At 36.5% G+C, this 17577-nt stretch overlaps 1 protein-coding gene across 2 annotated transcripts in view; it reads right to left on the bottom strand.

Moving 5' to 3' along the window:
* Positions 1 to 17577, bottom strand: part of LOC122793532 — a 781784-nt gene that overhangs the window by 144987 nt on the left and 619220 nt on the right. For both annotated transcript variants that reach the window (XM_044061662.1, XM_044061663.1), the window contains exon 9: positions 9959 to 10129. In XM_044061662.1, coding sequence (XP_043917597.1) covers positions 9959 to 10129 — 171 coding nt within the window. The remainder of the gene's footprint in view (positions 1 to 9958; positions 10130 to 17577) is intronic.

The following is a 17577-nucleotide window of genomic DNA, read 5'->3' as shown; positions in this document are numbered from 1 at the left end:
AAAGAGACTCATACTTCCTTCAGAGTGAGGAATATTCAGTGTTGGTAAACACTGATTTTATATACCATTTGATAAGCGCAAAGTATTTTGCTTGTTTTCTTGCTCAACTGATCTAGTACTTTTTGAGGCCAATCACTCCAAAACTGTAAGTTGGAACTTAAGAGCAAACTGGTTTACAGCTTGGACTTTATTCCTAAAGATGAAGGCAGTTTTCAATATTAGTTTTAGTCTATTGAAGTATTCTTTACTAAGTTTTATTCTTATTTGTTCATGTTTTATTGCTGATCTTTCATCCATTCACATATATTGTATACACTTCCTCCTGCTCAAGTTCCTTTATATCACATTCCTGTCCCAGATTAATATTTTCTTGGTGCTGCAGCTTTCTTGTTTTAAATGTTGCTTTTGCACATTTAAAAAAGACCAAATAACATATTGTCAGAGAAAGTTTTAACCATTTGCAGTTGAGCTTTCAACTCCTCATTTGATGAATTTTAAGTCATTCACAAAAAGAAAATGAGATATTTTTACACAAGGTTGGTTTCCGGAAGCCAAATTGTAACCATAGCCTAACCTGTTAAGTAAACAGCTTAATGGGTTAAGGACAAGCTAAAACAACAGCAGTTACAGTGAATCACCCTGGGATAGTAATTTGCCCTTTATCATGACTCGACTGCAAAGTGGTTTGTCTCTGTATCATGGTCACAGTAATGCAATTGGTCAATAAAGGGTGTACCTTATACATGTAAGCAGTCCTTTATCCATAAATGTGAGATGCTGTCAAATGCTTTTTTTTTAATCTAGCCATGCCATACTTAGATTCTTCTCCTTTTTCAGTTCCCTGTTCTGGCTTTATTTGGCAATACATTTTTCTTTGTTCCATATGACTTTCTTTTGTTGCCATTTTGCTATATTGCCATGACTGAATTTGTATCTAAATGACTATAAGCTCCGTGTCCATCAGTTCCAGTTTATAGTTTGTATATTATTTTTAGGATCGTTTGCAGGTTTGCTCTTGATGAGGAGTAAGTGGGATGAGCATATAAATAATTCTTAATCAGGGCTAAATCTTTGTTTAAACATGTTAATATCTTTAGCCAGAAGTTAGGTAGTGTGTATGGGACTGGGGTTTTCCATTTAGGAGTTTTTCTTAAGTTTTTTTCAATTTCTCTAGCCGTTACTTTGTCCCATTTCATATCCTCTACAGTAGAATTCCATACATTTTCTTTTAATTGTTCTATCCATACTCCATCTTTGTTATGTTCAACAGGGTCTTCATAAATATTTCTCCAAAATGTGTCTATTTTTTGGTAGTTCCATTCCCTTTCCTTTATTTTCCAGTTCTATTAAATCAAGAAGGTCTTTCCTTAATCTTCTGGACTGAGAACATCTTCTTTGATCTTCATTCTTCATGGGTATTCCACAGAAAGCTCCATAGCGTCTTCCTCTGGTATATCCTGTTCAAATGCAGCCTGCTTCATCTGCTGCTTCATCATATGGGAACCCTGTGGCCTATCACATTTCAGCATTACCTGCATTAGAGTTGCCTCTGTTTCCTGCACCCTCCTTTGCTGTGCAATTTCAACTTAACTTTCATACCGACCAATAACAAAAAGCTGCAGAGTATCATCATGTGGCAAATCTTCCTTAGGGCTTCATCCTCATGATCAAACCACACCAGCCATGGGTAAATTCTGATATACTCACATGCACAATCATGAATTATTGTTTAAGTATACATGAATATCTTCAAACTAATTACAAGCGACTCTGATGTATTATATAATAATAGTATTGCATGTACATGCATTTATTAGTGGTTAAGATGATATTATCCAAGACATTTTGAATACTGCAACATATGGTAAAAGCTTAACCATGTGAAAATGCAAATATTGTGTTTAAACTAACATATAGTAAAATATTAACCAAGTACATGAGTGCTGTTTTGGTACATGTAATTTAATATAAGGGACTTTCCTTCCCACTCCTCGTTTTGTTCTTATTTTTTTTTTCTTTAGTTAGAAAAGTGCAGTTAACAGACACTTTCTTTTAATAGGTTTAGAATTTAGTAATAAGGGAGGTGATTCAAGAAGATACCATGATGTGTACACTTCTGTGTGCAGATCACGGTACCGTTCCCAATTCAGCAACTGCTCTAACGTGGTGCTGCATGATCCTCTAACAAGAAGATATGCATCATTTAGGGCTGGCCTCACGGCCTTGCTGGATGCTAATGAGGCATTTTGAGGGGAGTGACATATGCTAATCAACCTCTCCTCCCTATAGCCATTTCCAAGAAATTGTTCAGCCATTTAGTCAGTGTGGCTGTCCCTACCGTGTTGTGGTATTGAACATGGACAAAAGGCAGTGTTCAACTGCCTACAATGAATTTGGCAGGGGGAACTGCTAGACCACCAGGGATTACTCTTAAAATGCCATAGTGGTATCAGTGACAGTACAGCGATTGTGGGGTGTGGGGAACCACTGGACATGACAGAATACTCTTAAAGTGCCATAACAGCACTTACAGCATTACAGGGATTGGGAGTGGGGGAAACCACTAGACATCAGGCATTACTATGATCAGAAGTGCCATAATGGTAGTACAGAGATCGGGTTGGGGGATACATTAACCATAATGGCACTTCATCTACTATGGGAGTAGGGAAAATGGGAGAGCAGGCAGGTAAGGGATTGAGATATATGTACGTGTGTGTGTGTGTGTGTGTGTGTGTGTGTGTGTGTGTGTGTGTGTGTGTGTGTGTGTGTGTGTGTGTGTGTGTGTGTGTGTGTGTGTGTGTGTGTGTGTGTGTGTGTGTGTGTGTGTGTGTGTGTGTGTGTGTGTGTGTGTTTGTGTGTGAGGGACAGTGATGGAGGGGGGCTTGCCACTACCTACATGAGCAGCTATTTGTTACCACAGCATGTAGATCAACAGCGATCTGCATGTTGTGTTAGTAAACACGATTCAGTGACATGCAAATTAGCCAATAACAATGTCTTATCTGATCATGGCTAATATGTTTTTGATTTCCAAAAGGACCTTTATAGAATAAGCAATATGTTATTCTGATGTTGCAAATATGGCGACATATTAATCATATTATCAACTCAACTCTTGTATTAAATATATCTATGAAAGATGTTTTAACTTTTATCAACTGGAAACTATTGAAAGATATGAAGGCTATTATTCAGTGGTTGCAGATATATTGCTATACATTTGCATTTGTTTTACATTTGAATATTTCCATGTTAACTATAAATTAAGTGATTCTGCTATATTACATAATAATAGTTTGTGCAGATGCTTGTGGTTTGTCATTGAGATGATGTTACACAAACTGTTTGAATGCTGTAGCATATGGTAAAGGATTACTGCCCTTTTAATTTCTCCAGATGTTTTGGATCTCTAATAATGTGATAGAATTTGACCCCATTCATAAGTCAGGGTACAGTCAGAGTTCATGACATTAGTACTGCTTCAGTCTTTGAATTTATCCAGGAGTGCTCTTCTCAGCACCTGCAATGCACCCAAAATTGCCTCCTTCTGCAGTTCATAAGGGGTTACATGTATTAGTAGCATATTTAAATATAATTGTAAATTATTTTTTTATTAATCCTGTTGCTCCTACTACTATTACAACTATCTGAGTATCTTTCTTCCACATTGCGCACATTTCTGCTCACAAATCCTAGTTTTTAAGGATTTTGTGTCTCTCACATGTATGACACTATGTGATCAATGGATGTAAGCTAATTCAATGATTAATGCTTTTTTTGTCCTTTTTTCTTGACTAATACGTCTGTTTTTCTTGCATCTATTTTTCAACTGTTGGTAATGGGGGTGATCTTATGTGATATGAACTTCATTACTCAATAATTATTTGTGGTTCATGTTTCTAACACTTCTCAGCTACTACTTTATTGTAGTGTTTGCACAATCCCTATGCAGCAGTCTTGCCATATTATTGTGCCTTTCAATATACAGAACCTCATTCATTAGTGTATCACACCCAGCAACAGAACCAGCATTTGTCTGTTTGTCCTACATTTTCATTAGACTTTGCAAACCATCTTATAAACAGCACACTGTCATGGGCTGCCATTAATAACCTTTCATCTTTTGATTTAAAATCACCAGTCCTCGTAGATCAAATCTTAGTTAATGTGTGGTTGTTCTAGAAGACTTCTGTACTTGTCACAATATTTGTGGACTTTCCAATTTTCTTTTGGTCCGTCTCTTTATATTCTTTCTTTTACTGATTGACACTTTCAATTGCTGCCCGATTCTCATCTACTTCTGGTTTGCTTTAAATTCACACTTCATTTCAAAATAAAATGTTGATTATGTGTTAAAAAGGGTGAAGTATTAACCATATGAGCGAATAATATTTTACAAACGATAGTGTAATATAAATGGATACCCCTCTGTTTTTTCTTTTCTTTTCAATATAGAAAAGTACTGTGTAGCTACAGTTGCATTAAACAGGCTTTGGATATGATAATGAGCTCTTATTATTTGCATGTTGCAAAATGGTGAGATATTACTCATATTATTGGGAATCAAGTTATGTCAAAATGAGCAAAATTTGTGTTACAGATATTTACTAAAGTCATTTTATTGAGACTGTCTAATTCCAGGAAATTTTCATGAAAAGCAAATGATACAACTGAATAAAATGCAAGGACATATTAATTATGTGGGAAGTTATGTTATTTGAATGAAGGCGTATAAAATTTATAACACACGTATTGGGGTATAGTAATATGTAAGTCATTACTAAAGAAATTTTGAGGTTTTAGCAACGGTGGTGCACTGGTTAGCGTTGTCGCCTCACAGCAAGAGGTTCTCCCATTCGATTCTTGGCTGGAGTGCCTCCTGTGTGGAGGCTGCACATTCTCCCCGCGGTCGAGTGACGTTTAAAGACATGCAGGTAGGTGTGTGCGTGAATGGGTGTGCCTTCCTTGAAGGTGGGGCATCAGGCTGGCAAATCAGCACCGTAAAATTCCACTGCCAGTCATGAGTGGACTGGAGTTCCACTGTGGCGACCCCTAACTGGGAAAAGCTGAAAGACTATACTATATAATTGTTCATTTTGAGGTGTTATTAGGAACTATGCTAATATGCTGTTTGAATGCTTGTTTTACTAGAATTTAGAATGTTTGCTGAAATTGTTTTACTATCATAAATTTTGAAGTTTAAGACTACAGAAATAACACATTAATGGGAAATGTGTAACACAAACATGGTGAAATTAAATACATGGAATAAGGAATTATTAGACAAAGTTTATTATGTGACTAAAATTAACATTAAATAGTGAGCTGAGCTAAAATGTAAATAATATCTGTAGTGCAAGTTTAAGGTATTATAAATTGTCACCATTGTGTCAAAATGTGAGAAATGAATGATGAATGTAGCTAAAGTGTAAGGAATGTTTGCTGAGAGATATTAATTAATTTTTTGAGGGATGTGTTTATAAGTTGCAGATGTTTAATGGAGGAATCATGTCCTGACTTGCAGATGTGTATGTTTTTTATTGTTGTGGGCATAACTGGATTTTTCTTAGTCTGATGAGTATGACAGAGTTTTTGGAGACAGATTTTATGGAGAAAGTAAGCGATATGTGCTGTGAAAATGATTCTACCAGTTGTGCTAACTGTGCTTTCTTGACTGAATAAGAGAATTATGGTGGATATATTTAAAACATGTGTGATTAAAGAAATTATAATAGTTTTCCTCATCCTCTGCTGTGTTTTCTAAAAGGTAAATGAGGTGACATTTTAGTCAAAGCAGAGGGATGACACAGTCTGGTAAAGTATGCAAAATAGATAAATCTTAAGTTAACCAGAAGTTTTGATATACATGAAACAGATGATATGTATTATCAACATACTGCTCTCAAGATTTAATTGTAATTTATAATGTAAGTCATTTAAGAGATTTGGATATCTATACAGTACTGGAGGAAAAAATATACATGTGGAGAAAGATTACACATTAAGTACAGAAGTGTGACTGGAGAATGTTTCGGTGAATGAAGTATTAGGTATTACGTTGTCATGGGGAAATGCAATAAGCATGGATGCCTGTTTGCTGATAAAAAGCTTTTGGGGAAAAATGTATCAAGAGCCATGTTTTAAAATAAAGGTGACATCATAAGCAGTAGTAATGATAAGAAAGGATAATAGGAGAAGATTAAAGAAATCATGTGCACTGCTAGTAAGCATGCTGGGCACATAGTGATAATTAATAGCTTTACCTTTAAAACCATGTATTGCAGAAGGGCAAACAGAACATTTCCAAAAGGCAGTCTTCAAGGTTTGTAAAACGCCGAACAGAAAAAGGTTTGAATGTGCAATGAGCGAATGCACAGTGAGATTCGCTCATTACACATTCAACATTCTGGGGCGGATTGCACTATAGTGGGGATTGGGAAATGGTTCCTTTCCCCACTGTATTGCGATCTCAGAGTTAGAATAATAAAGTAGGGGGGTGTGGGGGTGCAGCCCTCCACATGGGGGGTACAGGGGAGCCTACCCCCCTTTTTTACACTTTGTTTTTTTTTTCATCAACATTCATGTTCGAAAAAACAGCGAATCTGCTGTTCGATTTACTGTTTTTCGAACATGTAGGTCTGTCGACATTTTCAGTTTCGTGGTTTCGAGTCGCTCATATGAGCACTCGAACCACTGTGATTCACGGTTTTAAAGGTAAACCTAATTAATAGATATTGAGAAATGAAGTGGTTTTAAATGGATTTGATTAGTTATATGCTATAGCTAGCTTGCACCTCCAGATGAAAAGTACTGCTGGCTAGAATAAATATAAATTAAGAGTGTTTATTATTTATTTATTTGTTAACTGGGGTAGAACACTGTTCCTCATCTACCTTTTCCTCTTCAGTCCAGGTGTAATAGAAGCAGAAAATGATATATAATTTTGAATCACACCCAAGCTGTCAAATAATAATAATTTAAAAAATAACCAATATACATATTTCTTCAACATGTGTGCCTAAAGCAAAGCAAAGTACATATAATATGTGTTGGAAGATATGTAACATATTTATGTCAGTCACATAGCTCAACAGTCTACATGATGTGTTGGTGATTGATAGGGAGTATGGGACTGAGAGAATGAGATGAAACCTGCAACTAATGGAATAAGGGAAGTCAGAAAGCAATAAATAGGGATGCTAGTGAAGGAAGTATAAAACAGTAATAGCTAGAAAACATACAAGTGGAAGGAAATATATACATGAAAAAATAAGAGAGATGAGGAAGGAAAACAGTTTAGTTATTAATTGGTTTGTCATAAATTCTTTGGTAAGATATACCTATCTGAAAAAGTGGTTAGTGCTGTTTGGTCCAAGAAGTTACACATAGCTAGGTGATTCTGCTTTGGAGAAAACATTGGCATTGGCATTGGTTATATGATTTCTCTTCTTAGTAGTGAAAAGGTTTAGAAGAGTGCCCTAGGAAATTATAGACATATATTGGATGGCACAGTGGTACAGCGGTAGTGTTGTCACCTCACAACAAGAGGTTCTCCAGTTCGATTCTCAGCTGGAGTGCCTTCTGTGTGTAGTCTGCATGTCCTCCCTGCATTTGTGTGGGTTTCCTCCAAGTACTCTGAGTTCTTCCCACATCACAAAGACATGCATCTGGAGAATTTCTTCCCAGGCCTCCACTGAAAATTGGCTTTGTTCCAAGTCTGACTTTCCTGGTAAACAAATGTTAAATAAATAAAAAATAAATAAATATAGTCAAAGTGGAAAGTCATGTGGTAAAAATGAAAAGTAATAACACTACAGTGACAAGATGAAGGTAGCTGTAGTTAAGATTTATAGAAATTTGCATATAAAACTAGATGACATGATGTCTCATTATGAAAGCATACGTAATTGCAAATAAGTTTGTCATATAACAACAATAAAAAAGGTTTGTTTAGAAATTAAAAGAGATACATTGTTACAACATGCATACATTGCTACAACACAGTCCTGTTCTATGGAAATAAGGCTAAATAGATTGCAAGCAGTATAGAACTATTGTGTGATACCCTTTTTGTACAATAGATAGTGAATGCAGCATGGTGTTGGGCAAGCCTTATTAAATTACCAGAGCAACATTGTTTAATTCTTTGGGGGCTCAAGAGACAGTAAAAGTATCACTGCTTTGTAGAATTAGAGAAATGGCATATAGTATTTTAAAAATGATTTTGGAAAACAATATTTGGCTTATTAATAGATTTCTGAGTGAAATTGTAATATTTTACATATTATCAAGATGGAAAACCAATATGCAAGATAGTACTGAATGATAAAAAAGATGAGACATTGCAATGTTGCAAAATAATGGTATTGTGTGCTAACAAACACTATCTTGAGATACCTGATGGGGGTTCTGAACTGGATATATGACACTGTACATGGCATTTCATAGTAACAGAGACGTAGCATATACTGTTTTAAAATTACTCCAGAAAACAGCATTTTTGTATAGTACTGCTTTTACAAGTAGAGCTATGACATTTTGCTTTGCATTTTATGCTAGAAGAGAAAAATGCAGCATATCATTGAATAAAAAGGACATCTGTAACAACACATATTATGTGCTGACAGGTAGTATTCTGAATGACACAAAGGGGGCATCTGCTGGAACTGTGGCATTCTGCATTACACTTTATAACAGAGAAGTTGCACAAGGAATTTTAAAATTATTCTAAAAAGCTACACTAATCATACACTGACATTGTGAGCAAGGTAGCCTTATTCAGTTATACAATAACAATTGCATTTAATGTTGCATTGTTGAATAAAATAAAGGACTTACTACTGTAACAGTGTGATTGCCTTCTTCTTGTGCAGTAGACAGTGACTGTAGGACTGTTTGCAAAGCACTCGTAAAGAATCTTATCAGTATATATGATAACCTTGTGCTCAACAGACAGCAAAATTAATGATTTACACAATACATATTAAATCATACCATACCTAGAAACATACTTTCCAAAGTGGAGCTTTGATATGTTGCTTTGTGCTATCATGGTGAAAAAACAGGCTGCAGCATTTTAATGTCCGCAGTAATCCCACCTTTGACATTGTGCTAATGAATAAACAATAATAGACACACCTCATGTTATCATTATGTGGTGACAAGCCGTATTTTGAGATAAGTAATGGTAGGGTCCCAAGTGGAGATGTGATATTTTGTACAGCACTTTATCATAATGGAGAAATACCCTATATTAGTTTAAAATAGTCCCAGAAAGCAATATTTGGAATTGTCATGTTTTTCTGACTGGTGTTGTGGCATTCTTCTTGCATTTTAGCATGATAGAAAATGAACAGACAGCATTTAATAACATGTCTGTGAAAACTATCATATCACACAGTTCTGTAAAAAACAGTTTCTGAGTTCTTTCTGAACTGGTCTGTAATACAGCTTGTAACCTTATAGGTATTTTTGTCATGGTCTTATGGGAAGAACTAGGTACATTCTTCTTATGCTAAACAGCATTTAGATAATGGAGTATTCTGTTCATGACATAGATTCATTTGCTACTATTTCAATCAGTTTAGCCATAACATGTTTCCTTAAGGATAAAACTAAAAACGTTTTATAAGTCTTCAGTGTAAAATCTTGCATTTGAGTTGTCCAATATGCACAAACATAGTGAATCAAAAATTATGAAATGAACTTGAGATGACCTGACCCTAATTCTGTGTGTTAAGACTAAGTTTTCACCTATGAACCTTGTTATAGAAAAGTTATTTTTTCCTCAGTCTTAGAGCATTTTCAGCACAGGTGTAGTATTGAAATCTGATATTACTGCTAATACTGAATCTCTGAGTATGTGATTCTTGCCATATTTGTATAATAACTTGCTGACATGTTTTAAAAGAGCACACGTGGATGGTATATGTGTATTTCTGGTAACCATCCTTACCTGAAAAGTTCTTTATGGAGACTATGTCCAAATTATATTTTTCTTCAGAAGTATCTTTTACTACTTCTATGGCTGATGTAGGTGGTTCTTCTGCTGTTGCAGCCTGCATGCCAGATGAATAGTCATTGAATGATGCCTGGTCCAGAATGCCACTATCATTTGCATCATTTTCTAAAACATAAAGTACACAGTAATTTGTAATTACGTTTTCACTTAAAGTACGTAAGAAATGCATATAATAAATATATCTTCAGTTTATTGCAGCTGAGCTTTTTCTGCAATAAATCTTAAAAATATCTAAAATCAGTAGAAATATCTAATATTTTGAAGCATTTCTATAGTTACTGGAGTCTTATCTTATTGGTGTGAATACTTTGATAAGGACTTGTGTGTAAATCAACCATGAAATAATGGATATTAGGCTTTTTACAAGCCAAGGATATCAGAACATAGCTAAATTCCCCAATTATTCTGTAACAAGTATGACTTCAGGCAGTGGAATCTGGCATATTTGTCTGAACACATTCATAATGGTTTGTGTGTAACTGTAAATTCAAGAGTCAATGTGCTGGTACACCTTTATAGCCTCAGAAGCAATTTACATTTCTCTCATGTTTTGAATAAATGAGGTTTGCAAATGTGCTTACAAAGATGTTACTCTGATTTGCCAGGGTCTTGCTGGTTGTGCTTCTGCTGTGGGGCCTTTTTGCTGTGATATTGATAGGAAGGGTAAATAATTAGATAACATAGTCACAAAGTTATTGCTGTTTCCTTGTACTTTCTTTCAGCTCTGGTTGACCTTTCCCACCGCCTTTTTAGCCCAATTTTTTACTTGTTAAAATGTACTTGACAAATGCTTCCATAACTTGTACTCACTCAGGGATGAAGATTACAGAGGTTTTCCTTGAGTTGCTGGATATATGTACAGTTTGACACTACCAGTGTTGCTGGCATGAGAAGGGCTGTGCATTAATCTGCCATGTTTCCCTTGCACAAAAGAAGTTTATAAAGTATCACCAATGCCAGTATTATGTATGCCTCTGTATATCACTTTAAACTGGCACTTTTCTGCTTTTTCTGTAGGATTATTCATATTGCCTGCCAGTTACACCAGACAAAGTTATTACATCAGTGTTTGTCTTGTTCCCTGTAAGAGTTGTTTAGGATCTACCATGTTCAGCCCTTACCCTTTCACTTCTGGATATGACAATTTAAAGCTTCAGCCTGATGTCTGGTTGTTACATTCAGCCTGAAGTCTGGTTGTAATAGTACAGTTCCATTAGGTAGGTCTGCATGGTTAGATGTCACATACAAAATTACTGGACAGAAGAAAGTACTTGAAACCAGCATATCCTTAGCCTTAATTCATAAAAAGCAATGCATAAATGTTTTATAATTTGCACTTATTTAGTACAAATTTATTGTACAAGACACATAAAAACAGAGACAGTTTAAAAGCATGTAATTAACTTGGAATCAATATATGAATTATGTCATTATTTGATTGGTAAGATCAGCCAGAATTGACTATAATAATAAATGTGATGGTAAGCATCCTTCATGGAAATCTTTCAGTACTAGGTGTCCAAATGCCTTACAAGGACTGCCATAGTGTACAAAAGTAAAGGGTTAAAGTACAGAAGTAAAGGGTTAAAGGGTAAAGGAATAAGACTTGGCTCTAGTTATTGGATGAAATAAACATTTTTAGCTTTATACTTTGAGGCATAGTTTACACTGCTGCCAGATATGTCTTTGCTAAGAAAAAAAATTAAAACTTACATTTTGAGGGGTATGTAGACAATGCTTATCACAGATCATACAATGAAGTATCTTTATTATTCAAAACGAGCACACTGATTGGACAACCCAAACAGCGTGCTTACTATAAAATCAGCATTAGTCACGATAATGAGTTTGGTAGCAGTGCCGCAACGTTACTTATATTTACAGCATGAGTGCTCTTAACCACTACCTGAAACATTGCAGCTTGAAGATAGCGAGAAAGAAAGAAAGAAACCAGCTTACACATTACAGTAGCTGTTATGTGTGATAACTACCAAACAAAACTACAGGCAGCAAGCAAAACACTCTATAGTCATACTGGACTTATTAAACTGATGTGATTAAAAAAATAATGATCTTGGGATACCAGGCATGGAAGCATCTCTAGAAATATGTACATTGTGATTTATTTATAAAAAGGGTAAAATGAAAAGCTGGTGTAGGTATGTACTGTCTTAATGCCACCAGATACTGGCTTTATGAATGCACAGTACATACTTTAGATGTATTGCCAGGAAAGAAAGTGTGGAAAACATTAAACTCCATTTATATAATGGCATTATTTAAAAAGATAGGTTATTTTGTAAATAACGTCATTGTATAATAGCAATAATCCATGAATGGGTGTGGATATCCCAAGAATTATCCATGGTTGTCTTTATTTGATCAAACCACCCCAAACATGATCACACTTGGAATATACTTTATAAGTTCAAGAACTTTGTCAGCTTCAAAAAAAAAAAACTTTGTTAATGAAGAGTTTATATTTTAGTTTGTTAGACGACAACTTACCCGTTTATGATGTTTCAGCTCAAAACAGTATATGTAAAGGAGTTCTTGTATATCTTTTATGAAGAATTATTTCAAAATTGGGTAATGTCTTCTTTATCAAACTGCCAAGCATTATTTATGGAAATATATTTATAAATGACGCAACTGTTTTGCACAGTCCATCATTTCCTTGAACCAGCTTATTCTTCTAATACCTCATCTGAGCAATAGTATATATTTCTTGTACCTGGACCTGGGACCTTGCATTTTGTAGGTGCTACATAGAGATGTGTTCCACAGGAGTTATTAACCATTGTGTCATAGAAAGTTTTCAGAAGATCATCTTCTCTGCACATGTAAGAACACGGTGCATGTCAGTGTTTTAATTTTTATATTTATTACTATGTGGTCTAAGTTTTGTCCTGCCAATTGGATTTTGTAAATGTAGGTACTTCTCAACATTTCAAAGTATAAAATAAGTAAATGAAATGAAAATTACTGTGCATCTTACAGATGATATAGAATAAAGATACAGCACACTTTTATTATACATTAATAACTGCTTTTGTTAATATGTAAGTCTTGGGAAGTAGCTTCAGGGAGTTGTGTTTTTCACCACTTGTGCCCTAAGTGTGTTGCCATAAAGTTGACAGAGGATCATTATATTTCTCTTCTATTCCAAGACTATGAAAGACATATGATATCCCTAGTACAGATGTTTGTGGTGTCACACATTTTGTAAACACGTTGGAAGTCATACAGGATAGGGTCATTTGAGGCTTTGTAAGCCATGTAGAGATCACCTTACAATTTTCAATATTTGATGGTCCTAAAGTAGTTGCATATAGTGCTTGTATCTTAGGAAGCTAAAAAAAAGGTGGAGGCGTTTAAGTAAAGTGAAAGTAAAGGATGACAAGAGGGGAGGATGTACGTAGAGTGGACTAGTCATGACTGATAGTAAGAAGAACAATGTAGGTTCTAACTTGTCCAGAAGCAGTTAAAGATTTGTGTCACATACATGTCCTCCTTATGTTTCATCTGTCTTCATGTCCTGAGCTATTGCTTTGCCAACTATTAGCCTTACTGTAATAACCTTTGTACCCATCTTCTGAGTAGCATGATGAATTGTACCAGAAACTCCATACATTTTTGGTTTAGTGGCTGCAGCAATTTCTGTGAATCTAAAATTCTTATTTATTTCTTTTCCCCAAAATTGGGCTAACATGAAACCTACCAGTTCAAAATGCTCTAGACATCTACTCACTGCATCAGATAAAGCCACACCTAAGGGCCACCACTCACTGTATATAGTCATTGGTGATATAAAGATTGCAAGTCATCCAAAGTACTTCTACTTATGTACAGACCCATGAGCATAAGTATGCTCGCTCTCACACACACACACACACACACACACACACACACACACACACACACACACACACACACACACACACACACACACACACACACACACACACACACAGCCCCAAGACTAAACATACTGCAGAGGGGAGACATTGCTTATAAGATGAATTGCTTGTAACCCATTTTGCTGATACTGGAAGATAGGGTATATCTTTGACCTACTTTAATGTACAGTGAAGCACTGAGGAAGGGTACTTGATACCCGAAGGCTTTGCTGTTCTTAATTAAATTTATTGCTGCTCTACATTGGTGTTAGTCATTTTGTTGAAATAATTGACTGCCCAAGGGTGCTGTCAGGATGACACTGCAGGTGATGAACCTCTCCACACCTAAAAAGTTTATTTCCCCTATAATGCCCGCCCTAGATGACATTGCTGTGGTTAGAAAATGGGATGTCTGTTAAAGTGGTTTGTATTTGCTTTATTATTAGTGGTAGTATTTATATTTTTAATTATTTTTAAAAGTAAAATAGTTCCTCCACTTAATACTTCACATTTGGTGTAGGTTATGTAGCCACTGTTGGAGATCATATGTTACATCGAAAATGTACATATATACATTAGGTAAGTGTTTGATGTCTACACACACACACACACACACACACACACACACACACACACACACACACACACACACACACACAAACACACACACACACACACACACACACACACACACACACACACACACACACACACACACACACACACACACACACACACACTAACTGATGTAGACACAGAAAGACAGTCTCTTGCAAATATGCAGAAAGTCAGATACATACCTATAGATACACACATAGGCATAGACAGACTCACACACACACACACACACACTCACACACACACACACACACACACACACACACACACACACACACACACACAAGGCAAGACCAAGCAATTAGAGCCACTTTCGTGTCTACATTCTCATATATATTGTGATAAAATGAATGAATGAAAGTGCTAACTTTACTCCCCTCTCACCCCCTAAAGGGCCCATATCTATACAGGAAGAATGCAGAGTCCCTGTAATCACAACTACGCAGGTAAAAGCTGCACTCTCTAAAGCCAAAAACACAGCATCCATGGGACCTGACAACATCCCAGGCTGCGTTTTACACGAACTTCTGAACGAACTGGCTCCCCACTTAAGCACCATGTTCAATAATAGCCTCACATCAGGCTCTGTGCCCACTGAATGGTGCACAGCAACAGTTATCCCACTCCACAAAGGGGGAGCCACCACTGATCCCGGAAACTATCGACCTATTAGCCTGACGAGCCTGGTCTGCAAGGCCATGGAACGTATCATCATGGAACTCATAAACAAAGACATTGGTACCCTCCAAACTCTGGATCCCACCCAGTTCGGGTTTGTGAAAGGTATATCATGCCTCCTAAACCTGATTGACTTCTTTGAGGCAGTCACCAAAGCAGTGGATGAGGGTAAGGTGGTTCCATCCCCCATTCTGGAATTATAGCTAAACTCACTAAACTAGGTATAAATCCCTACATCACAAGATGGGTTGCCAACTGGCTCACTGACAGAACCCACACTGTAAAAGTTGCAGACTCCAAATCTGACCTCAAAACAGTGACAAGTGGAGTACCACAGGGTTCCATCCTGGAACCTCTCCTGTTTGGTATCTACTTCTCTGACGTACAAGCTAACACAGAAGGCCTCTGGTTAATGAAGTTCGCAGATGACTGCAAACTAGGAGCCATAGTCAAGTCCCCAAATGATGTGGCCATCCTACAGAAGGGCCTCACTGAGACAGATGCCTGGTGTCAGAGCCATGGCATCAAGCTCAATGCCAAAAAGTGCAGTGTCAGCCCCTTTGGTAAAAACTCTGTACCCATGAACTACCACATAGGCAGCAATCTACTTAATACCGAATGTGTGATAACAGACCTTGGGATCCAGGTGGACAGTAGTCTCTCCTTTGATAGTCACATAGCCACAGTAGTCAGAAAGTCCTTCTATGTGGCACACCTCATCATAAAAGGGTTCTCATCCAGGAAAAAAGAGGTAATTGTTCCCCTCTACTCGTCACTCACTAAAATCATTATAGAGTACAACGCCCCTTTTGGAATGTACCTCACAAGACATCTGCAGCAGCTGGAAAGGCCACAGAAGTACCTCACAAAGAGGATTACTGGCCTCAAACAAATGCCCTACACTGAACGCCTCAAAAAACTCCAGCTTTACTCTGTAGCATATTGCCTACTCTGAGGTGATCTCTGCTAACATATAAAGCTATGTCAAACCCAGAGCTGTTGGATATGCTACACCTAAAGAAATCCCAATCCCTCCGAGCTACATGCTCTATGGACCTAAACCTTATCACCACAATAAACAGGACATGCTAGAGGGATAGATTCCTGTCCCAGAGACTTCCTATACTCTGGAACAAGCTACCCATCTATGTCAAACAAAGTTCTTCATTAGCACTCTTCAAGAAAAATCTTGATGAGTGGATGGGAAATATGAAATACACCCCAGGGATCACTTCTGTGTCTCTGCTGGACAGTGGCACAGGAAAATAACTTTCTTGGGTGGCGTAAGCTATGGAACCTTGCTGGCTAGGCTTACTTGGGCCGATATCCTAGTACCTACCTATGAACCTATGAACCTATGAATGAAAAGGTACATTAAGAAAGAGCAAAGAAATGCACCCTCCCATACACCTCTCTGCTATCCCTGACTTTGCCCCTTATTTTTGCTCTGTCACTTGAAAATGTTGATTTTCTAGTAAATCTCTGAGGACTACGATTAATCATTAAACTCATCCATTACAGTTGTTTTCTTATTATTTTTTAAAACCATTACTGAATTAACACTTAAGACATGGGCAAACCTGCATTTATATAAAAGAAAGCAAACCATCTTAACATGTTCACAGTTGCAAACATTATGCATCATATATATACTTTTAAACAATTATCATCAATGCAACATTACATAAATTGTTCCATTCCTGCCTTCCCTTAAACCTCACTCCTCCTGCAAAACATTATTCTGCATGCACTGTTCCCACAATTTCCATTTTTATATGTCATTTGTTCTTTCCCTTTTTTAAAGATCCCACTTCTGGTTCTTTTATCTCTGTTACAATATTCACTACTTCAAATACAGTTGGTTTAGACTTTGATTTCCATTTTCTAGTAATCGGTTTTTGGCAACCACTAGAATTAAACTTATCAAAGCCTTACTATGTCTAGGTAATTCAGATCCTGTATCAGAGCTTAAAAATATTTCCTTAGTTATACCCATTTGCTCACCCAATACTTCTGATACAGTAATCTGTAGAGAATTTTTTAAGTCTGCCAACTCATTATACTCCCAAAACTTATGATCCTAGTTACTTCTTTCTTCCCTATCACACCACCGACATTTGCCATCTACCTGTGGAAAAATTCTTTAGAGTCTGCTTGGGGTATAAAATACCTATGCAAACACTTCCAAGTAAAAATCCTAAATCTTCCTAACTTTGATGCATATTTGGGAGCCATACATATGTCCTCCCATTGTTTCATTGTGAATTGCTTATCTAATCTCTCTTACCAATCTTTTCTGACCTCCTTTGATTGATTCTTATAGTTATTGTGCAACATTTTATATGCCCTACTAGTTAT

The sequence above is a fragment of the Protopterus annectens genome, chromosome 2.part0 (genome assembly GCF_019279795.1).
Source record: "Protopterus annectens isolate FY-2018-M chromosome 2.part0, PAN1.0, whole genome shotgun sequence".
Taxonomy (NCBI): domain Eukaryota; kingdom Metazoa; phylum Chordata; order Ceratodontiformes; family Protopteridae; genus Protopterus; species Protopterus annectens.
Note: the sequence above shows the minus strand (reverse complement) of the source record. Positions and strands in the feature narration are given on the sequence as shown.